This window comes from Chiloscyllium punctatum, chromosome 5, assembly GCF_047496795.1.
Source record: "Chiloscyllium punctatum isolate Juve2018m chromosome 5, sChiPun1.3, whole genome shotgun sequence".
Classification (NCBI taxonomy): Eukaryota; Metazoa; Chordata; class Chondrichthyes; order Orectolobiformes; family Hemiscylliidae; genus Chiloscyllium; species Chiloscyllium punctatum.
Window position 1 is genome coordinate 133,999,762 of NC_092743.1, and position 24,994 is coordinate 134,024,755.

A 24,994-nucleotide genomic window follows, 5' to 3' on the forward strand; every position below is an offset into this window, starting at 1 on the left:
AGTTAAAGAGGGTGCTGTCGAGTTGGAGGGTTGAATCTGGGATGAGGTGGGAGGATGAAGAAACTGGTGAAATTGACATTGGTGCCGTGTGGTTGGAGGATCCCAAGGTGGAAGATGAGGTGTTCTTCCTCCAGGTGTCGGGTGGCTTGGATTTGGCAGTGGGGGAGGCCCAGGACTTGCATGTCCTTGGCAGAATGGGAGGGGGAGTTGAACCGGTCGGCCACATGGTAGTGGTGTTGTTTGTTGTGTCCAATAGATGTTCCCTGAAACGTTCCACAAGTTGCTGTCCTGTCTCCCAAATGTAAAGGAGACCACATTGAGAACAATGGACGCAGTAGATAAGGTATTTGGATATGTAGGAAAATCTCTGCCAAATGTGAAAAGATCCTTTGGGGCCTTGGATGGAAGTGAAAGGGGAGGTGTGGGTGCCTGTTTTACACCTCTTGCTGGGAAGGTGCTGGGAGTGAGGGTGGGTTGGTGGGGAGTGTGAACCTAATGAGAAGTTGCAGAGGGAATGGTCTCTGCAGAATGCTGATAGGGGTGGGGAGGGGAAATATCTCTGGTGGTGGAGTCTGATTGTAGGTGGAAATGGTGAAGGATAATGCGTTTTATCTGGAGATGGGGTGGAATGTGAGGACCGAGGTGTTTCTATCCCTATTGCCATTGGAGGCGTGGAGTTCAAGGGTGGAGGTGTGGGAAGTGGCGGAGATGTGTTGGAGGGCATTGTTGACCACGCGGGAGGGGAAATTGCAGTCCTTGAAGAAGGAGGCCATCTGGGATGTCCTGGAGTGGAATTACTCCTCCTGGGAACAGATGCAGTGGAGGTGGAGGAATTGGGAGTGAGGAATAATGTTTTTACAGGAGGAGAGATGGGAGGAGATGTAATCCAAGTAGCTATGGCAGTCGTGGTTTTGAAGGAGATGACCACATTGAGTCGGTCACCAGAAATGGAGATGGGGAGGTCCAAGAAGGAGAGGGAGATGTCCGAGATGGTCCAGGTGAACTTGAGGTCAGGATGGAAGGTGTTTGTGAAGTTGATGAACTATTCGACCTCCTCGTGGGAGCACGAGGTGGTGCCAATACAGTCATCAATGTAGCAGAGGAAAAGGTGGGGAATGGTGCCAGTGTAACTACAGAAGATGGACTGTTCCATGTATCCAACAAAGACGAAGACATAGCTAGAAATGTGAAAAGCAAAAATTCCTAAAATTTCAAAACAGCTTTTGCATTGGATACAAAAATATAGAGGAGATTGGCACGCTGCTTCATTATATGAGAATAACATAAGATCATGTCTGGTGAAATCCACATTGGAGGAAGAATGCCAAATTGTCCGCCTTGGGACCATCTAAACCATATGACATCAATGTCGATTTCACAAGTTTCCTCATTTCCCCTTCTCCCACCTCATCCCAGTTCCAACCTTCCAACTCGGCACCACCCTCATGACCTGTCCTACCTGCCCATTTTCCTTCCCACCTATTTGCTCCACCCTCCTCTCCGACCAATCACCATTACCCCCAGTTCTGTCTACTTTTTGCCCTCTCAGCTACCTTCCTCCCACCTCCACCCCCCTCTCATTTATCTCTCCACCCCCTCGGCTCACAAGTGATGGTCTCTTGCCCGAAACGCAATTCTCCTGCTCCTTGGATGCTGCCTGACCTGCTGTGCTTTTCCAGCACCCCACTCTGGACTCTGATCTCCAGCATCTGTAGTCCTCATTTTCTCCTCATATCTTATATTGTCAACAGATCTTAGGACTTAGAAGACTGAATGGAATGTTAGGTACAAAAGAGACCAGAGATGGACGAAAATAAAATTATTGAAGAAATGTAGGCAGAAATAGGAAAGAGGAATTCACTGATGGAGGAAGGAAGGATAGGGAGAGGAACCTTCTAATTGTGGGTTCAATATTATGACCAATTCTGAAACCCTGTCTGGGATTCATGAGTGCAATACAGACAAGGAATCAATGAAGGCACATTTAATTTATGGTGTAGTTGTGTGTTAGTTTCAGTGACAGGATTAGGAGATTTGTGTAAGTCATTGCTTCAGTCCTTCTTTCCACAATTCACAAGTAGTATACCTTCGATTCATTGAAGTGTTTGTGTTACAGACGGGTCCAGAATATGGACAAGGTATGAATCCCATCAGTCGATTGGCCCAGATACAACAAGCAAAGAAGGAGAAAGAACCAGAATATCTTCTGTTATCTGAAAAAGGTCTACCACGTCGCAGGGAGTTTGTAATGCAGGTACGTATTAACATAATTTATCATTAGAATTGTGACTTATCAAAGCAGTTGTTAAAAAAACTGTGCAGCCACTGTTTTTAATGCCGTTTGGTAAAAATACAGTCTATTTTGAGTCCTTTCAGCTTTCACATATAAAATACATAAAATAAAATAAGCATATAATATACAAAACAATGATAAGAAAATAGGAAACTATTTGAACATGATGGAGCTACATGCACCATCATGCATTCTTCTGTAGGCGGCAAATTCTACAAAATAATCCAAACACAGCACTCATTTGTTTTGGCACAGGATAATATCTAAAATTGTTTCTTTGACCCTTGTTCATTATTATTGGAGAATGCCATTTCTGCCATCACTGGATGTTCACTCTGGACTTACAACTGGATAGTTACTAGAATTATGCATAATTTTCACTTCTCTGATGCGTGTATGTCCAGATAATCAACCTCTCAAAGGTATTGCTGAGATTGAATTAAACAGAAATTGAATCTGCAACAAACACATACAACAATCTGTAATTTTCCACTCAAGGTAACTCATATTCGGCTTAAACCACTGAATGTTACTGGACCAAAGATGAGAAGCATGTTTATAAGGATTCAGTCAGGATGAATGAGAAGGTATGCGCATAACAGTGCAGAACATTAATTGCCACATTAATATTACTTTGACCCTTGGTCACAATAGATTAGCTCACTGTACTTTAACTTTGAGATCTGTGTGAGATTCATGCAATGAAGTCCTGTCCCTTATCTGTAAGCCTTGATAGTCTTAACCCTACTGCCTCAGATTATTATCCTGCTACATAAAATAATGTAAATTAATGATTTTACTTTGTAAAGATTCAAAGATTACTGGTGTCAGAAGTGCAAGAATTCACTGGCGTGTGCTGCATTGACAAGGTTGATGCATTTGATTAGTTCAGAATACTGTACAGTTGCTCATATGCCTTCGATAATACCTAAGAATGTTTGATCAGTAGCTATTCAACGTGGGAAGTGTATTTTTATTATCTCTGATTTTTTTTTCACGCAGAGGGTGGTACATGTAAGGAATGAGCTGCCAGAGGATGTGGTGGAGGCTGGTACAATTGCAACATTTAAGAGGCATTTGGATGGGTATATGAATAGGAAGGGTTTGGAGGGATATGGGCCAGGTGCTAGCAGGTGGGACTAGATTGGGTTGGGATATCTGGTCAGCATGGACGGCTGTTTCCATGCTGTACATCTCTATGACTGTATGACTAATATCCCCCACCTGAGCAATATCAGAAAGAAATTCTCAAAAAATTAAATAATGGCACATATCATAAAGTGGGAGTAATGTTGATATGTCGCAAAATAATCACTTTTCTGATAAAAGCAAAACATTTTTATTTGTTGATTTTGTAAGGTACAGAAATGTAACAGAGTTATGATTAACTAGTTGCTGAAAGTTGAGTTGCCTTAAACCTGGAGTATCTATTTACTAGCGATTATATCAAGGATCATGCTTTTTGTGACTGACCCCCAGGTGGAAGTGAGATATCAGTATTGGCTGTGGGCTTACGAGCTCTATCTGGCCTCATTGGCTATCCCACAAAAAAAAGGCAGTTGTCAGTAGTAGAGGAAATGGTCCATTGTCAGCTTGAGTAGTTCTCTCATTGTTTCTCTCTCAATGGTTGATTTTCTTGACTGGAAGCTCTTGATTCAATTTTCTGATGTTGAATTGCCATTCTTGACAGAATTGAACAATTGCTTCCTCCATGACTTAGACTAATAATGCACGAGCATACTGTTATGAAGCGAAGGTTTACAGCCTTCTGATGATTACAATCAAAACATCAGAGAAGCTAACTTCACTCGTAATCTAATAAAATAAGTGTGACAAGTGGTATAACCTACCTCTCACATCCCCCCCCAATCTGTTATAAAGGAGTTGTTAAATGAAAGGAATCCCTGATACTCATTTTATCAGTAGTAAGTAAGTTGTAGGTTTTATTTAACCCTAACAGCGAACAAATTAACAGAATTACTAACAAACAGAATTACTCACTTCCCTAAGTACTACCGAGTCCCTAACTGAACTAAATTCTATTGGTATGCTGTTTCAATAACACAGGTCCCACTTATATAAATCCAAGAAATAAGAAAACAATAAATTAAAACTTAGTCTCTCAAAATTGCAGCAAAAATACGTCTTCCAGAATGCTCTGTTTCCTGTCTGCTGTCGGGAATGTTTTCTCTGTAATTCTTTTGTTCTGAATGCCTCACTCCATCGAATTCTGGAATCAGGAATATTCGCTATACATAGGATAAAGTGAGGACTGCAGATGCTGGAGATCAGAGTCGAAGAGTGTGCTGCTGGAAGAGCACAGCTGGTCAGGCAGCATCCAAGGAGCAGGAGAATTGACAGTTCGAGTATAAACCCTTCATCAGGAATGAGGCTTGTGGCCCAAGGGGGCTGAGAGATAAATGGGAGGGGTGGGGCTAGGGGGAAGGTAGCTTAGAATGTGATAGGTAGATGAAGGTGAGGGTGAAGGTGGAGCAGATAAGTAGGAAGGAAAATGGACAGGTAACACAGTTCAAGAGGGCAGTGCCGAGTTGGAAGGTTGAATCTGGGATAAGGAGGGGGTAGGGTAATGAGGAAACTGGTGAAATCCACATTGATCCCATGTGGTTGGAGGGTCCCAAGGTGGAAGATGAGGTTCTTCCTCCAGGCGTCAGGTGATTAGAGTTTGGTGGTAGAGGAGGCCCAGAACTTGAATGTCCTTGGCAGAGTGGGAGGGGGAGTTAAAGTGTTCGGCCACGGGTCACTGGGGTTGTTTAGTGCCTGTGTCCCACAGATGTTTTCTGAAATGGCCCACAAGTTAGCGGCCTGCCTCCCCAATGTAGAGGAGACCACATTGAGAGCAATGGACACTGCAGATGGTGTGTGTGAAAGTACAGGTGAATCTCTGTCGAATGTGGAAAGATCCTTTGGAGCTTTGGTGGGGGTTGGGGGGTGGGGAGGAGGTGTGAGCACATTTTTGCACTTCTTGCGGTGGCAGGGGAAGGTGCTGGGAGGGGAGAGTGAGTTGGTGGGGGGCGTGGACCTAACAAGGAAGTCGCAGAGTGAATGGTTTCACTGGAATGCAGATAGGTTTGGGGGGGGACTATATCCCTGGTGGTGGGGTCTGTTTTTAGGTGGTGGAAATGGCGGAGGATGATGCATTGTATCCAGAGGTTGGTGGGGTGGAAGGTGAGGATAAGGGGATTCTGTCCTTGTTGCGTTGAAGGGGTGGGGTTCAAGTGGAAGGATGTTGTGAAACTTGAAAGAGTTCAGAAAAGATTTACAAGGATGTTGCCAGGGTTGGAGGATTTGAGGTATAGGGAGAGGCTGAATAGGTTGGGGCTGTTTTCCCTGGAGCGTCAGAGGCTGAGGGGTGACCTTATAGAGGTTTACAAAAATATGAGGGGCATGGATAGGATAAATAGACAAAGTCTTTTCCCTGGGGTCGGGGAATCCAGAACTAGAGGGCATGGGTTTAGGGTGAGAGGGGAAAGATATAAAAGAGACCTACAGGGCAACTTTTTCACACAGAGGGTGGTACGTGTATGGAATGAGCTGCCAGAGGATGTGATGGAGGCTGGTACAATTGCAACATTTAAGAGGCATTTGGATGGGTATATGAATAGGAAGGGTTTGGAGGGATATGGCCGGGTGCTGGCAGGTGGGACTAGATTGGGTTGCGATATCTGGTCGGCATGGACGGGTTGGACTGAAGGGTCTGTTTCCATGCTGTACATCTCTATGACTATAAGTTGAGGAGATGCACTGGAGGACATTGTTGACCACGTGGGAGGGGAAATTGCGGTCTTTGAAGAAGGAGGCCATCTGTGATGTTCTCTGGTGGAATTGGTCCTCCTGGGAGCAGACGTGGTAGAAGCGGAGGAATTGGGAATGAGGGATAGCATATTTACAGGAGGCAGGGTGGGACAACGTGTAGTTCAGGTAGCTGTGGGAGTCAGTGGGTTTGTAGTGGATGTCCGTGTTCAGTTGGTGACTGGAGATGGAGATGCACTGGTCCAGAAAGGGGAAGGATGTGTCCGAGATGGTCCAGTGAACTTGAGGTCGGGGTGAAAGGTGTTCGTGAAGTTGATGAGCTGTTCAACCTCCTCATGGGAGCATGCTATTTTCATCAATTTAGTGGAGGAAAGGGTGGGGAACAGTGCCAGTGTAGCTGCGCAAGATGGACTGTTTCACGTACCCGACGAAGAGACAAGCATAGCTGGTGCCCACGTGGGTGCCCATTGCTACATCTTTGGTCTGGAGCAAGTGGGAGGATTTGAAGGGGAAATTCTTGAGGGTGAGGACCAGTTCAGCCAATTGAATGTGAGTGTCAATAGAAGGATACTGGTTGGGTATCCTCTAAGAAATGGAGGGCTTGGAGGCCTTCCGTCATGGTGGATGGATGTGTACAGGGACTGGATGTCCATGGTGAAGATGAGACGTTGGGGGCCAGGGAAACGAAAGTACTGGAAGAGGTGGAGAATGTGGGTGGTGTCCTGAATATAGGTGGGGAGTTCCTGGACCAAAGGGGATGCGTCAAGGTATACAGAGGTAGGTTTGGTGGGGCGGGAACAAGCCGAGACGATGGGTCAACCGGGCAGTCACGTTCGTAAATTCTGAGTAGGAGGTAGAACCACAAGGTATAGGGTTTCCGGACTATGAGTTTGGAGGCTGTGTCGCAACGCGTGTCAAATTCAGTGATCCAGGAGCGTAAGGGGATGAAGCTGAGGCCTTTACTGAGGACTGATCATTCATCCTCAGTGAGGGGGAGGTCTGGTGGGGACGGGGGGTAGTAAAAACACGGCATGGCTGGGGGGTAGGACCTGGTGTGGGGCTGGAGCTGGGAGTGGGGGCTGAGACTGTCACTGGAGTGGATGTGGTTATGGGATCATGGACATCCAATCCGTGTACACATCCATGAAGAAGGCATCCAAGCCCTCCATTTCTTCCACTCATGCCGACCCAACCTGTACCCTTCCACTGACACAGTCATTCGATTGGCAGAATTGGTACTCACTCGCAACAATTTATTCTTCGAATCCTCCCACTTCCTCTAGACCAAAGGAGCAGCCATGGGCACCCACATGGGCCCCATCTATGTGTGCCTCTTCGTCGGGTATGTGGAACAGCCCATTTTGCGCAGCTATACCAGCACCATTCCCCACCTTTACCACCGCTAAATCGATGACTGCATCGGAGACTCCGGACCACAGATAGGTGTGGGGAGGAAAATATATCTCTGGTGGTGGGGTGTGTTTGTAGGTGGCAAAAATGGTGGAGGGTGATGTGATGTATCTGGAGGTTGGTGGGAAAATTGCGGTCTTTGAAGAAGGAGGTCATGTTCCATAACTGGGTAAAAACAATGACTGCAGATGCTGAAAATCAAATACTGGATTAATGGTGCTGGAAGAGCACAGCAGTTCAGGCAGCATCGAACGAGCAGCGAAATCAACGTTTCGGGCAAAAGCCCTTCATCAGGAATAAAGGCAGTGAGCCTGAAGCATGGAGAGATAAGCTAGAGGAGGGTGGGGGTGGGGAGAGAGTAGCATAGAGTACAATGGCTGAGTGGGGGAGGAGATGAAGGTGATAAATGACCTGGGAGTTGCAGTGGGAGAGGGACTCCCTGAGGAACTCCCTTGTTAGGTCCACGATCCCCACCAAGCCACCCTCCACTCCTGGCATCTTCCCTGCCACCATAAGAAGTGCAAAGCCTGTGCTCACACCTCCCCAACTTATTTCCATTTCAGGCCTCAAAGGATCCTTCCACATTCGACAGAGATTCATCTGTATTTCCAAACATGCCATCTACTGTGTCCATTGCTCCCAATGTGGTCTCATCTACATTGGGAAGACAGGACACAAACTTGCGGAACGTTTCAGAGACCATCTGTGGGACACAGGAACTAAACAACCCCACTGTCCGGTGGCCGAACACTTTAACTCTCCCTCTCACTCTGCCAAGGACATTCAAGTCCTGGGCTTCCTCCACCGCCAAACCCTAACCACCTGACGCCTGGAGGAGGAACACCTCATCTTCCACCTTGGGACCTTCCAACCACATGGGATCAATGTGGATTCCACCAGTTTCCTCATTTCCCCTACCCCCTCCTTATCCAACCTTCCAACTCAGCACCGCCCTCTTGAATTGCCCCACTTGTCAATCTTCCTTTCCACTTATCCGGTCCACTCTCCGCTCCGATTTATCACCTTCATCCATCTTCCCCCCCCCAGCTCCATCCCCCCTCCCGTTTATCTCTCAGCCCCCTTGGGCCACAAGGCTCATTCCTGATGAAGGGTTTATGCTTGAAACGTCAATTCTCCTGCTCCTCAGATGCTGCCTGACTGGCTGTGCTTTTCCAGCACCACACATTTTCATTATACATGCCATGTACTTTGCTGAATATTTGGTGTGGAGATTTCTTGTGAGAGCCTGGTATTTATTTCTCCGATAGTGGGGTTTGCTCTCTCTTCATATTGCAGTTGGCTCTCTCCCAATTTAAAAAATGCCCATATTTTTTGTATCATTGGTGACCTATTAATTTCTTCACAATCAGATTGGTTCCCGATAGTCGAAACCATCAGGTTTAAATGTGATAGGTTTTAATATCTAAGGGCTTGGTATAAATGAATTGGCTGATTCAAGCTAGTTATCAAAACTACAAAACAAGCCTGAGGTTTTCCAGTCAGACAGCCAGTTGTTATATGTTTCCATTCTAGAACTGTCTGTGCATCTACAGCAGCTTACAGGCACATGTTTTAAAAATCTCCAAGCTTTAAAAAGCACTTTATCTCTTATAGGTACCATATATTCTGTCCTCCTATGTTTTAAACAAACCACCTTGCTGCCTTCCACTTCATTAGTACTCTACACAGCTTCGTAACACCTCCCCTGTTAAGAAAAAATGAATCATCATTATTAAAAAATAGCTTCATCTGTTTTTGAAAGTCTTAATACCGTTATCACGAGATACATAGGCCACATGTGTAAGGTTACACATTTCATACTAGTTCTGCATACATTTATAACATTGGACTGTACCAGTTTTATCTATGCATTTTCTTTTAAGCCTACGATAACACATCTGCAGTAACATTTTTATGACTCGCAACATGTATGATTTGTAAATTAAAAGGCTGTAATATAAGACTCCAATGAAATAGTCTCATATTTGTATCTTTTAAATCTTTCCAAAAAGATGAGAGGGTTGTGTTCTGTGTACACAACCATGTCAGAAACATTGTTTTTAACAGTAACAGTGAAATATTGTAAGGCCAGTATCAAACTGAAGAACTGTTTTTTGATGGTGGATTATTTTCTCTGGTGGATATTTAATTTCTTGGAAAAATAACCATTTTTTTTCCAATTATTCCATCATCCTCCTGCGTCAACATAGCGATCCCTACATCGCTGGCGTCAATCACAACTTTAAAGGGTTTCAGTAAATTTGATGTGGCTAAAACTGGTGCGATGGTTAAGATGGCTTTAAAATTCGCAATTGCCGTTCTTTGAGAGTGATCTTGGAAATTCCTCAATGGCCTTCATCTTCATGTTCCTTGGGTCATTCCTCCATGTCCGATGTTATATCCCAAGAACATCACTTCTGCTATCACGAATTCAGTTTTTTGTATCTAAGCCTGAATCTTCACTCCCAGATCACCTCCTACTGGTAATTCAGGTGCTGCCCATAATACTTCCTGTCTGTATGCTACTGGCAACACAGTCTGATACGCTTCTGCCCATTTCTCCTCTTCAGTAACGTGCCGAGGTCTCCATTTTCACCTTAGGATTCTATCTTTGGGATAATAAGACTCAAGTGTACATTTGACTCCTTTTCCAAGTAGGCTTTATTATATAAATCTTCTATTGTCTCATCTTTTTGTTGTAACTTCAGTCATCTTTCAGAACTAAATACCTCTGCCTGATCCTCTACATGTTCAGGGTTTTCCTTTACCACTTCATCAAACGGTGTCAACTAACTGAACCTCAACTCTTTCATCTTTCTCTTTGTTTGTCCTTCTTGCTTTAACTAATGACTGTGGGATCTTGATACCACACATCTGGAAAAATTCCAGGATATTTTTCTTTTAACTCTTCAGTTCCCTGGTTTTCCTTCTGCTTCTCCACTACAAGGGGCATCACTCCCACCTTTGACCTTGCTTGGTTGTTTCCAAGAACAAACTGTATTCCTGGAATAGACACTCTTTCAATCACTCCCACTATCACTTCTCCAGTCTTGAATGGAATTTCGAATCTTATTTTACGCAGGGGAATGGCTAAATCTCTCTCCATCTATTCTGTAAATTACTACTCTCTCAAGTAACATTTTAGACAGAGTACAAATACTTTCATCTCTTACTATTAGAGACTGCCTAACTCCTGTATCTCTCAATATTTTCACTTTTTTTAACCTTCTGCCCCTGTTCTTCTGAAGTAGAACTTACCCACAGAAGTGAAGTCTTTATAAAGATCAGGTGCTAATTCACTATTTAGCCTGTGACTAGGCTACGCACTCTCTTGCTGCTCCTTGACTTCTTTTGGGATTTCCTTCATTACCTTAACTAATCCCACTGGTTTAACCTCTTTTACCACATCCTATTTCCCAGTGCCTTTCTTCAACTGCTAGCACTCTTGAGTTTATGTGCTCCACCTTATTACAGTGAAAACACCTGAGGCCTTTCACCTCCGTTTTACCCTCATGGGTTTCTTTTTCACTTGTGGTAAATTATTCCCAGTGTGATCTACTTTTTGTTTTTCAGTGAAGGATCTCCCTGTTTCCCAATTTCTATCCCTCATGGAATGAAATTTCGATGCTAAATTTCGATGTATGCATTACTGCGTATTCACCCATCTCTGCAGTTTTTCTCGTTGTTTGATCTTTCTGTTCCTCATTATGAATTCTTATCATTTCTGGAAGTGAGTTTTTAAACTCCTCCAACAGAGTAATTCTCTAACAGCCTCATATGTCTTTTCTACCTTTAATGCTCTCACCCATCCATCAAAGTTGCTATGTTTAATTCTTTCAAATTCAATGTAAGTCTGACTTGGTTCCTCTTTATGTTTCTGAACCATTGTCTATATGCTTCTGGTCCCAATTCATAAGAATTCAAAATACCTGTTTAACATCTTCACAATCTCTTGACACCTCATCTGACAGTGCTCCAAACACCTCACTAGCCCTGCCTGCCAACTTGGCCTGAATTAATATTACCCACACAATCTCTGGCCAATTCATCTGCGTAGGAAGTTCCTCAAAGGAAATGAAAAAGGCCTCTACATCATTTTCATCAAATTTCGGTAATGCTGTGATGTATTTGTGTATGTCTAACAGGCCTTTGGCTATGATAGTTTTGCTCATCATCACTACCCTCCTCACTAAGTCTATCTTCTACCTTTCCCTCCATCCTGTTACGTCAACTTTCCTGTTTAATTGCCAACTTCTGAAGATCAAAATCTCTCTCTCTTTGTCTTTTTCCCCTGCTAGGAATCTTCTTTCCCTTTCCTTTTCTCTTTTTTGTAAATCCAGCCTCTTAAGTTCATTTTCTAACTCCAATTGTCTCATTAGCAATTTCATTTTTTCTAACTCCACGACACTTGCCTGTTTCTCTGATAAACCAACTCCTTTATAATTTCAGCTTTCCCCTTATCCCTAGTTCAACCCAATTCTAAACTGTCAGCCAATTCTAAATAAGTCTCCTTTTTCTGTATTTGTCGAATTTCTTGGCAAATTTGGGAAACGTCTTCAAACTCCAGAACCTTTTTAACAATGTTAAGAGCCATTTTCCCTACTTCTGATTTAACCAATCACAAGTAACTGAAATTAAACAGATTTTCCACTTCTCACTTAAGCTTTATTTGGACACTAGTTCCCAAGTTTGTTTAAATCTGCTGAAACCTTTTATACCCCAAATCTGTCCAAATCTTAGACCTGATCCCCCAATCTGTTTTGAAGTGGAGATCGACATCCTTTTGATAATTAAAACCAAAACACCCAGAAAAGCTCACATCTGATAAAAGAAGTTGACAAGAGGTATAACTTACCTCTAATCCCCCCCAATCTGTCATAAAGAAGTAGTTAAATGAAAGGAATCTCTGATACTCACTTTATAGGTAACAAGTAACAATTTATTTATTTAACCTTAACAGTGAACAAATTAACAGACTTACTAACAAACCAGACAATACCTCCCTAAGTACTATCTAGCCCCTAAGTGAACTAAATTCTATTGGTATGCTGTTTCAATAACACAGGTCCCACTTATATAAATGCAGGTAATAAGAAAACAATAAATTAAAACTTAGTCTCTCAAAATTGCAGCAAAACTACGTTTTCCAGAATGCTCTGCACCCTCTCCGCTGATTCTGCTGTTGGGGTCATTTTCTCTGTAATTCTTTTGTTCTGAATGCCTCTCTCTGTCAAACTTTGGTGTCAGGAATATTCACTAAATATGCCATGTACCTTTATGAATATTTGGTGCTTTTTTAGAGACTGTGGAGATTTCTTGTGAGAGCCTGGTATTTATTTCTCAGATGGTGGGGTTTGCTCTCTCTTAACATGGCAGTTGACTCTATCCCAATTTTCAAAATGCCCACATCTTTTATATCCTTGGTGACCTATTAATCTCTTTACAATCAGTTTGGTTCCTGGTGGTCAAAAACCATCAGGTTAAAACGTGATAGGTTTTCAATATCTAAGGGCTTGGTATAAATTAATTGGCTGAATAAAGCTGGTTATCAAAACGACAAAACAAGCCTGAGGTTTTCCAGTCAGACAGTCAGTTGTTACGTGTTTCCATTTTAGAACTTTCTGTGCATCTGCACTGGTTTACAGACATTTTTAAAAATCCTCAAGCTTTGAAAAGTGCTTTATTTCTTAAAGGGACCACATACTCTATCCTTATATCATTTAAATAAACAAACTCTAGCTTCCTGCCTTCCACTTCACGTGTACTCTACACAACTTCATAAAAATACACTCCACAATGAAATACATGTTCTACATACCAAAAGCCTGCAGATTCAGACTCAGCCTCATCAGCCATCTTTGGACGCATTTAAAATAATCATTACATGCAGGAGATGGTCACTGATAATAATTGACATTGGCAGTGCAGGTCTTCAGGAAGGCCTTGTTTTTTAAATTATTTATTTTAGAGTGAGTGTATACAGGCTTTGAGCACAATTCTGAGTAAAGCATTCTGAAACAAAGTCCTACCTTTATATTTGGCATGTCTGTGCCTTGAAGGATGCTCATGTTGGCCTGTTTGTTCTTGGGGTATCATAAGTGACACCAGTATTTTACAGTTTACTTTGAAATTCAAGTCTGGAAATGGAACAGAAGAGGTCTTGCTCCAAGTGCAATTGTTCCCTATCAGGAATGCTTGTCAGAAATTTGGATGCGCCCCTGACCCTGCATTCTCTGACCAAATAAATTTGACAAAGGTGCCTGAATGTTTGAGTTACTGGTGCAGTTAAATTTCTGGTCAATGGTAGCTCCTTGGATATTGATCAAAGCAGATTCAGCAAAGATTGATGTGGTTGAACATGGAGAGATGGTTGGGTTCTCTCTAGTTGATGAAGGTCATTTACATGGCATGAAAGCTACTTGCCATTATCATTCCAAGCTCGAATATTATTGCTGAAGGACAGCTTTTGTATCTGAGCAGTTTTGAATGTTACTGCAAACATCAGTAAACATTCTAACTTCTGAGCATGCGATGGAGGCAAGTTCATTAATGAAGAAAGTGGAGATGCTTGGGCCGAGTACACTATATTAAGAGCTCCTTCATTGTTTCTTCCTGAGGCTGAAATGATTGACTTCCAACAACCCTAGCCACCTTCTTTTGCTAAGTACAGCTTCAACCGTGAAAGAGCTTTCTCACTGATACCTGTTAACTTCATCATTTTGAATGGCCCCTTGATACCACAGTCAGTCGCATGTTGCCTTGATGTCATAACAGGTATTGGTGCATCTTAAATGGGGAGGAAGAAACACTGAAGTAGTGAAATTTTGGGATGAAATTTCAAAGCCAACAGCTTAGGATGCTGAAGGAATGGCTGTTAATGATGGAGCAATTAAAATGGGGAGGCACAAAAGCTAGAATTTGAAGAGTGCAAAGGTCTTAGAAGGTTCTGATGTAGGGTCACTGGCTCTGAACTGTTAAATCTACTTTGTCTCCACAGATACTGCAAGATATGCTGAGTTTTTCCAGCAATTTATGTTTCTCCGTCTTAGAAGATTGTTGGAGGTTATTGAGAATGAAAGGGTGAGGTCACTGAGGAATTGAAATCAAAGATGAGAGTTTTAACATGCAACATTGTTGGACTTGGAACCTTTCATTGGAGCAGTGAATGGGATTTGGTGCAAGTTGAGATGTGAACAGCCAATTTCTGATGAAGCTATCCCCTGTGCCTGTCATGACATTTACCACAATTGCAAAAATAGCACCCATAAAAGTCTTTGCAGTTTTTTATGAGCAGCAGATCCAAATACCCTATCTGCCTTTCTTGCTGAATATTCTATGCATCATGTTCAATATACATATATATTTATATTTATGGACAATTGAAAAAAATTAAAAGATATGAAGCTATTTGGATGCTTCATAGACTGAAAGAGGTTTTTACTATGTCATTTCTAGAAAATATGTTCAAAGAGTGATCCAACTGCTGAATTGAATTATATTTTGAATTCATTAAAGAAACCTGATGAATTGCTCTTTTATTCTGGAGAATAGTATAAAAGGGAATCAGTTGGCCATTTTAATGTTTGAATCAAAATATGTATTATAATAGTGCGATTGGTGAAGCAATGGGGCTTGAGTACAAGTTCATTCATGGTCTGGGCATGAACACGAGTTTACTGAAGGAGAACATGTAGGAGAGCATGTCAGGAATTGTACCAGATATACCTACAGGTGAAGTATCTTAGTGAAGCCATAATATAAGACTATGTGTTTGTGAAACTATGGAAGCAGCATGCATTAGAAAGAGTTAAGTCATCCCACAGCGAATGGATCAGATCAAATCTGTGTTGTCTGTCTAAGGGTGAATGGTAAGTGATTAGTAAACAAGTAATTGCAGAAGAATACAGCTCCACAAATATCCACATTCCTAATGATGGTGAACCCCAATACATTTGTGCAAGACAAGATCCTGAAGCATTTACAACCATCTTAACCAATTTAAGAAGAGTCCAGTGAAATATCAATTTCAGTTTGCACCTTAAATTCTTGATGTTAGGCCTTCATCCTATTCAACTTATTGCACATGATACTAAGAAATACTTGGAGGTACTTAGGGGTATTGGATACAGCAAATGTCTTGACAATACCTTGGCTATTGTACTGAAGGTATGTCCTCCAGGACCAGAGTACCTCCAGAGTTCTGAAGTTGTACAGCTTTAGCATCTACTCAACAATGTAGAAAATTGCCAGGTATATTCTGTCCTCGAAAAGAAACAAATTCTATCTGGCCAATTATTACCCAATTGCCTTCAATTAGTAGTTGTGAAATGGACAATATTGTCAGTACTTTCACGCAAGACTTGTTCAGTAATAAGTTGTTCACCTGTGCTCACTTTGGGTTTCACTCGGACCATTTGGCCTTGGACCGAAAATGAACAAAAAGAATTAAGTACCTGAGGTGAGATGAAAATGATTGCCCTTGAGATTAAGGAAACACTTGACTGAAGTGTGGCATCAAGGAACTTTAGAAAAATTGAAGTCATTGAGAATTGGGAAAATGCTCCATTTATTGAAGCCATTCCTGTTACAAAGAAAGGTGACTGTGGTGCATGTGATACACAAAATATGACAACTATCTTTTGACAATATCTTCTGAATTCACAACATGTACCATCTGAATGAACAAGGGTAACAGACAGGTGGCAACATTGCAAGATCCCCTCCAAGCCGCATATCATCTTGACTCAAACTGTTTTGGTTATTTTTTCACAATTGTGGAGTTACAATCCTGGAACTCCCTTCCTTAACAGTGTTACAGATGTACATGCCCCTAATGGACTGAAGACAACACACCATTACCTTCTCAAGGACATTGGGAAAGGCCAAGATAAACTGTCCTAGCAACAACATCCACATACCATGAAAAAAAACGCTCTGTGGGTGTTACCACACAGACTGTAATATGTTATCCACTATCTTCTCAAGGGCAATTAAGGTTGGCAGTTGGTAACATTTACAGTCTCCTTTGTTCAAGCATCTGCAGGGGAGCCAAAGCTCTTTAGCTCCCATAACAACAATTGCAGCGTATTTTGTGATATCATAGGTTACAATGTGCACTTGATTCACCAAGTACACAAGAGGTTACATCCAAATTTGCACAACATGATTGATGCAATATCATTTTTGGTCAGTGTCCGCTTACTCCCTGTTGTTGGCCATTTTCCTAGTCTGTTGGTCAAAGTTCATCCACTGTCAGATATGTTTATGTTATGTTAACCATTTCACAGTGAATTCTGGTATTGTCAAAATTTAAAATAAAGAACATAGTGATGGGATTAATGTTTTCAGAATCCTCCTCCAGGCAGCTGGAGAGTGATCCAGGGATGGGCATGTAGCCATGTGGGACAGCTGTGTAGAGGCTAGGGAGAGATGCTAATATAAAAGTAATTAAAGTTGGAAGGAAAACAGGTGATAGCTGTTATAAAAACAAAGTGCTGAGGAAATGCAGCATGTCTGGCAGCATCTGTAGAGAGAGAGAGAGAGAGATATGTTAATGTAATGTTTTGATTTAAACATTAGTAATGTAATTCAACACCTATGTGTTGCTAATTCTGAGGCAATTTATAGATGCAGTCTCATGCCCAAGTTAAAGAGGCCACTCACCCATTTCATTGCAGAATTCATTGACTCGTGTCTCAATGTAAACTTGGGCCACGTACATAGGTCTATCACCTCTGAATTCATGGGTCTTTTTGACTTAATCTGGACTGCCAGATGCCAACTGCCAATCACTTTCTAAACTGCATCAGGTCATTAAATATCCTGTTTTTCACAAGTGGGAGGAAAGATCTATGAATAAAGGTAGCTGAGGAAGTCAGCAGCAGGAGCATCATGGCAAGGTCATGAATCCTTGCAGGAAATATTTCAATAACCTGATTAAGTTGGAGAAGTTCAGCACACATCCTCCTTTACACATCTCCCATTTTATGCATTTTCTTCTTGGCCCTCCTACAACATTCATACCACTCCTTACCACTGCATCACTTGCCTTAGTGTCACTCACAATAGCACAACATCTGTCAACTGCTCCTCATTTCACCCCTGTTCCTTACACACGCTAAACTCTTGCTTTCTCGTTTCATTGTTGTGCATAATCCCAGCCTCATTGCAAATGAGCTATGTGATCTGCACTAATCACAGCAGACACCATCAATTCTCATGTTACTTTCCATAGCTGCATTATGTCCTTGCTCCTATTACAAATATTTGCTTTTTATTCACTAGTGGATGCTGCTGGCTGGCCCAGCAATTATTGCCTGCCCTTGTTGCCTTGAGAAGGTGGTGATGAATTGCTTTCTCGGTCTGTTCTTGGGTATCACTAAGAAAGGTATTTATTGATAATGTCCATAAATAAAGCTACCATTTGATACAGAAAATCACACCATTTGATAAACTAATTTCAAGCTGTTTAAATCTGACCATGAGACTTAGTTCACAGGATCACAGTTCATAATGAAGTGAAAGACCATCAGTGAATGGTGCAGCTTTCTGTCCTTCAACATTTGACGCAGTAATAAATCCTGCCAGATATCTTTAACAAATCTGCAGATCTACATGAAACCCATACTGCACTAATTAAAATTAGATTTGGATCTTAATTATTAACTAAACTCTCAAACGAGGAGAAAAGCCTTCAACTTTTACTCCAAGGACTGGGTGGGAATTACCTTTCACAGAATCGCTAAGTTCTCAATTTTTGATTCAATCTCGGTCTGTTCTTCGGTATCACTAAGAAAGGTATTTATTGACAATTTCTATAAATAAAGCTGCCATTTGATCACAGAAAATCACACCAATTGATAAGCTAATTTGAAGCTGTTTAAATCCGACCATGAGACTTAGTTCAGCAGAGATCGCCACCAACAATTTACACTTTGCATACTACAAAAAAAAAGCCAAAAAGATATTAGCTCTCCAACAACCAATCTAAAGAGGCAACCATAGATATTGATTTGTGGTCAACAGGTCTCAAGATGTCTGGGTGTCATAGTAGCCCACAAACCAACTACCACACTACAACCACTACTAACAAGTATAAAGAATCCCATAACCACAACCAACAAGACCGATGTTTTATATAAGATACCGTGTAAAGACTGCCAAAAGCACTACATAGGGCAAACAGGAAGAAAATCAGCCAATGGAGTACATGAATACCAATTAGTCACCAAGAGACATGACCAGCTATCACTTGCATCTATACACACGGACAATGAAAGACATCAATTCAACTGGGACAATGTATCCATTCTACGATAAGCTAAGCAGAGACATTCACAGGAGTTCCTGGAAGCCTGGCACTCAACTCAGAACTCCATTAACAAACATGTAGAGTTGGACCCCATATACTAACCACTAAGAAACAACAACAAAACCGGAAATGACACACCAACTCCAGCTGACCCAGACACACAAATGGCAAGCAGAACAGAACACCAATGCTTTACTGGAGGCGTACTGATGATGTCACCTAGAATGGTGATGAAACGTTTGCAAACAAACATACCACCTCAGTGAGTAAGTCAACACCCTGGCTCTCAAGATACACCAACCTCCAATGTATGGCGTCCTAATTTACAACTATGTTCCATAGTATCTATGAGGCGACATCATTTCTAAATTCACCCAGTCTTATCTAATAAGTGCATAATTTGTTTACTTATTGCTTTAACCTATTTCCACTCTAGCTTTGATTTTTGTACCAGTATTCAAATCCACTATTTGATTCTCTTTATTTTAGCAGGTTAGGATTGGACGAATACTTGTCTTCTCACTATATATGTTTTCTTCTCGTTTTGTTCACATCATTGAGCTAATTCTAATAGAATGGGTATTGGTGGGAGGGTAGCCTTTGTTGTTAAATGTATGTACTTTTCAAGAGAGAATTCTCAGAAGGAAGGGGTGCCAATTAATTTACCATGACACCACTGCCTGTTAAATTCATGGTTTAAGAACAGTGATTTCCTTTTTCTACTCCTTGAAAAATATCGCAGAAGATCAAGGATTCTCAGTTATATCCAGCATTAATCAAATTCATCTGATTTTCTGTGCTACTACAAACAGCATAAGCATGGAACTACAACAATTCCCCCACTTTCTGACCATTTTCCACAAAACTGGTCACACTCCATATTGAATTAAACGCCATGACAAAGATTAGGATAATTATGTTCATTTGTGGACAGTGAAGGAGATTCTTAAAATTAAGTGCAAGGCTACAATAGGAACTTTTGAGAAGCCTAATTTTGAAATTTGCGACACAGCAGTCTCCAGTTTCTCAATATAATATTTCTCAATACAGCTTTGTGCCAGTTTTTAAAGTCATCTGTACAAATGTTATTCAAAATTAAGTTATTGGCAGATGTTGGACTAGGCAATGATTTATCTTTTGTGATGAGCCTCGCTATAGTCATAAACTTACCACTCTGTCAAAATCAATGTTTTTCCCAAATTGCATCCCCAAAACACTGCGTGATTGTATAGACTTAAGAAAGATTTTACAATTGCTGATATGTAAATTGATCCAAGCAGAAACTCTAGCAATGAATTCGCATCCCAAAATGAGCACAATTTTGAATAACATTTGGACATAGAATGGTGATTTTGACTAAATCATGTTGCTGAACAGAAGCTGCTGACTAGTGAACTGACCTATCAGCTGTAAATCCAAGGGAGAACAAACCCATGATTGAAATCAGAATTGAAATAGTGATTTTTGGGAGGGATTTGCCTGCTACAAATGTTTTGAGAACAAGTTTGGTAGTTTTTTTTATTCATTCACGGGACAAGGGCATTGCTGGCTAGGCCAGCATTTATTGCCCATCCCTAATTGCCCAGAGGGCAGTTAAGAGTCAACTACATTGACTATAAGACAGAGCAGTGGAAATAAGGCCATTCGGCCCATCGAGTCCACTCCGTCATTTAATCATGCCTGATGGGCATTTCAATTCCACTTACCCACACTCTCCCCGTAGCCCTTAATTCCTTGCAAGATCAAGCATTTATCAATCTCTGTCTTGAAGACATTTAATGACCCAGCCTCCACTGCGCTCCATGGCAATGAATTCCACAGGTCCACCAGTCTCTGGCTGAAGAAATGTCTCCTTATTTCTGTTCTAAATTGACTCGCTCTAAGGCTGTGCCCACAGGTCCTAGTCTCCCCCACTAACGGAAACAAGTTCCCAGCATCCACTCTTTCTAAGCCATGCATTATCTTGTAAAAGGTTCTATTAGATCTTCCCTCAACCCCTTAAACTCTAATAACTACAATCCCAGGATCCTCAGCCAATCATCATATGTTAGGCCTACCATTCCAGGGATCATCTGTGTGAATTTACATTTGACAAGCTCCAGTGCCAGCATGTCCTTCCTGAGGTGTGGGGCCCAAAATTGGACACAGTATTCCAAATGGGGCATAACTAGAGCTTTATAAAATCTCAAAAACACGTTGCTGCTTTTATATTCTAACCCTCTTGAGATAAATGACAACATTACATTCACTTTCTTAATCATGGACTCAACCTGCAAGTTAACCTTTAGAGAATCCTGTACTAGCACTCCCAGATCCCTTTGTACTTTGGCTTTATGAATTTTGTCACCTTTTAGAAAATAGTCCATGCCTGTATTCTTTTTCCCAAAGTACAAGACATCGCATTTGCTCACATTGAATTTCATCAGCTATTTCCTGGACCACTCTCCTAAACTGTCTAAATCTTTCTGCAGACTCCCCATCTCCTCAGTACTACCTGTCTTGAGTGGAAAAATGTGATGCTGGAAAAACACAGCAGGCCAGGCAGCATCCGAGGAGCAGGAGAATCGACGTTTCGGGCATAAGCCCTTCTTCAGGAATGAAGCCCTTCTTATGCCCGAAACGTCGATTCTCCTGCTCCTCGGATGCTGCCTGGCCTGCTGTGTTTTTCCAGCGTCACATTTTGAACTCTGGTCTCCAGCATCTGTAGTCCTCACTTTCCCCTAGTACTACCTGTCTGTCCACCTAACATTGTGTGATCGGCAAACTTCGCCAGAATGCTCCCAGTCCCTTCATCCAGATCGTTAATATGTAAAGTGAATAGCTACGACCCCAACACTGAACCCTGCAGGACCCCACTTGTCATTGGCTGCCATTCCGAAAAAGAACCTTTTATCCCAACTCTCTGCCTTCTGTCAGACAACCAATCCCTAATCCATGCCTGTAGTTCACCTCAAACACCATGGACCCACACCTTACTCAGCAGCCTCCCGTGAGGTACCTTGTCAAAAGGCCATTTTGAAGTCTAGGTATATAACATCTACTGGGTTTCCCTGATCTAACCTACTTGTTACCTCTTCAAGGAATTCTTACAGGTTTTTCAGGCAAGACCTCCCCTTACTAAATCCATGCTGACCCTGCACTTCCAAGAATTTAGAAATCTCATCCTCAATGATGGATTCTAGAATTTTACCTCCAACCAAGGTTAGGCTAATTGGCTTGTAATTTTTCATCTTTTGTCTTGATCCTTTCTTGAACAAGGGGTGTACAACAGCAATTTTCCAATCATCTGGGACTTTCCCTGACTTCAGTGACTTTGAAAGATCACAACCAACACCTCCACTCTTTCCTCAGCCACATCCCTCAGACCTCTAGGATGTAGCCTATCAGAGCCAGGAGACTTATCCGTTTTTAGACCAATTTTTATTGCTGTGGATCTGGAGTCACATGTAGGCCAGACCAGGGAAGGATGGCTGTTTCCTCCTAAAAGTTATTAGTGAACCAGGTGGGTTTTCTTAGCAATCGATAATGGATTCATGGTCGTCATTAGACTCTTAATTCCAGATTTCAAATTCCACCATCTGCCATGGCTGAATTCAAACCCAGATCCTCAGAACATTACCTGGTTGTCTGGATTAACAGTCCAGGACTTTTTTTTTGGAAAAGCAAGAACGCTGAGATGCAACCCAATCAGGATATTGAATTTGTGAAAGGTTTTGATGACGTGGATAGGAAGAGAATGTTTCCTTTTCTCGGAAAGCGTATACTTAGAGGGCCTCATTACTACAGTGGAAGTGTATTGATACATTTAAGAGGAAGCTAGACAATCATATAAATTGTAAAAACAGAATGTTTGAGAAATTTAGCAGGTGTGGCTGTATCAAGGGAAGAAGTTTTCAAGGGCAATATGTCTCTTGTTCAGAATTTAAGTATCTGCAGTATTTTGCTTTTATTTAAGTATGTAAGAGATATGGAAAGATCTCTTGTGTGGAGGCATGTGTTCAAGTCTCACCTGCTGCAGATGTATGTAATGACATCTCTGAATAGATGGATGAGAAAATACATATATACATAAGAGATATGGGGAATAGAATGTTGTGAAGATGGGATTAGGTGAAGAAAGATGTGAGGAGTCTCAAGTGGACATAAGTGCCAGCAGGAACTGGGTCCTTGAATGTCCTGTTTCTGTGGAGAAAGTGAGGACTGCAGATGCTGGAGATCAGAGCTGAAAATGTGTTGCTGGAAAAGTGCAGCAGGTCAGGCAGCATCCAAGGAACAGGAGAATCGACGTTTCGGGCATCAGCCCTTCTTCAGGAAGAAGCCCTGAAGAAGGGCTGATGCCCGAAACGTCGATTCTCCTGTTCCTTGGATGCTGCCTGACCTGCTGCGCTTTTCCAGCAACACATTTTCAGTTCTGTCCTATTTCTGTGCCAGCTGTCCTATCTAAACGTATGAAATGAGGCTGATGAGATTTCTTTCATACAACAAAATTAAACATAATCTAGAGTTCCCTTAATTATGCAAACAGCTCATTGTTCAACTGGAGGGTTTTTTTCTGCCCAACGGAGTTATTAAAAGTCAAACGTTTTAGCAGCATTGGCAAAGGTATAAAAGCGAAATGAACTACAGCTTTTAATCTTTGAATGCAGCAGTTCAGTTTAATATGACTTTCATTCATTTGTGTGTAATTTTCATCTCAGTTTGGGCTTTTACATGATAAGCTAATAAAACCTACAACTGCACTTTCTTCACAAAAGGATTTCAATAGACTTTGAATATACCTGTAAATGAATTTTCTTTCTGCTCAGTTATTCTGACTACCAGATGGGATATGTAGAAAAGAAAGCTTTTGGATGTCTTGGTGCGAATCCATTTGTAATGTCTGATAGAATGTTATTTTTGGCTCTGTCATTTCATATAATGGCAACTAAATATCTGAATCTTTAAAACAAATACATGTGTAATTGCTGTTTTGTTCTTTAGGTCAAGGTAGGCCCGGAGGTGGCAACAGGAACAGGTCCTAACAAGAAAGTTGCAAAACGGAATGCTGCAGAAGCCATGTTGTTGCAGCTTGGCTACAAAGCATCAATCCCTACTCAAAGTCCAGAGGAAAAGGTAAGCTTAAACATTTGTCTCACGTTTTTATTTAACTGTTAAAGTGTGAATAAATAAATCAAATTAAATGTTATTCAATCTTTGTTTCCTATATTCAATACTTAAGTACCTGTACAATCTTAATGCTTGGTATTTATGTTTCTTTTAACATTACAGCCAGTTGAAAAGAGCTGGGATGGGCGGAAGGTGACTTTTGCGGATCAACCGAATAGCAGTGAGTAGTTTTCACTCTTGACCAAACAGAATATGTGTTTGCTTTATTATCAAGTGCCATATAAATTGTTTTTGTTACTTGCTTGGTTTATTGTTTTTAAATTATGCTAAGAATGGATTTAGGACTAAAATGAGAAAACATTTTTCCATTCAAAGGGCTGGAAATCTTGGAATTCTGTACCTGAGGGATGTGGATGCTCAATTGTTGATGCTCATGACAAAGATTGATGAACTTTTGATACATTATCGTTTGGTAGTATGGAACTTGAGTTTTGCTGAAGAAGGAGACATTTTGTCAAAGTGTTTTGTCTTGAACTCAGTGGGACAATTCACAAGAAATACGAAGCTAAGGGAAAATAATATTTATGCTGGTGTGAGAGGAGACTGCTTATGCATTGGCAAGTGAACTACACTTGTCAGAGACATTCCCATGGAGAATGCTCCAGTTAGATGGTGACTGACAATTAATTGCCAATATTTGTTTAAATTTTAAACCAGGCAGGTTGACTCTAATTTGTTAAGGTATTGCCTGAGAAATTAGCCAAAGACTGGCTGTCACTAATTTTGTTGAGTTGAAACAGTTGAAGTGTGTATACAAACTTTGGTTAGGCCACAGTTGGAGTATTGTGTGCCAAATGACCTACTGTATGTTTTTCTGTCTACTAAGAACAGAGGCCTATGCATTAATACATGTAGCTTCCAGTGTACGCATGTTCTCAGGATTATGTAGGAATTCTGTAATTGTGGAACCACATCTAATACTGGACACTGTTGTGAGTTTTGCAAGCTCAGGTAGGCTGCCAGTCCAACACTCTTCTCTCACACAGTATGAATGTTATTTTCCCTTTACATTAGTAACCTTGAGAATTGTCGTGAGAAGCATG

At 41.4% G+C, this 24,994-nt stretch overlaps 1 protein-coding gene across 3 annotated transcripts in view; it reads left to right on the top strand.

Moving 5' to 3' along the window:
- The window catches only part of stau2 (staufen double-stranded RNA binding protein 2), a 364,821-nt gene that overhangs the window by 184,690 nt on the left and 155,137 nt on the right, over positions 1-24,994 (top strand). For all 3 annotated transcript variants that reach the window (XR_011960736.1, XM_072571389.1, XM_072571390.1), the window contains exons 9-11: positions 2,117-2,254; positions 23,766-23,897; positions 24,054-24,111. Coding sequence is in view for 2 of the 3 variants with exons in the window: in XM_072571389.1 (XP_072427490.1) it covers positions 2,117-2,254; positions 23,766-23,897; positions 24,054-24,111 (328 nt within the window). In the remaining variant the exon portion in view is untranslated. The remainder of the gene's footprint in view (positions 1-2,116; positions 2,255-23,765; positions 23,898-24,053; positions 24,112-24,994) is intronic.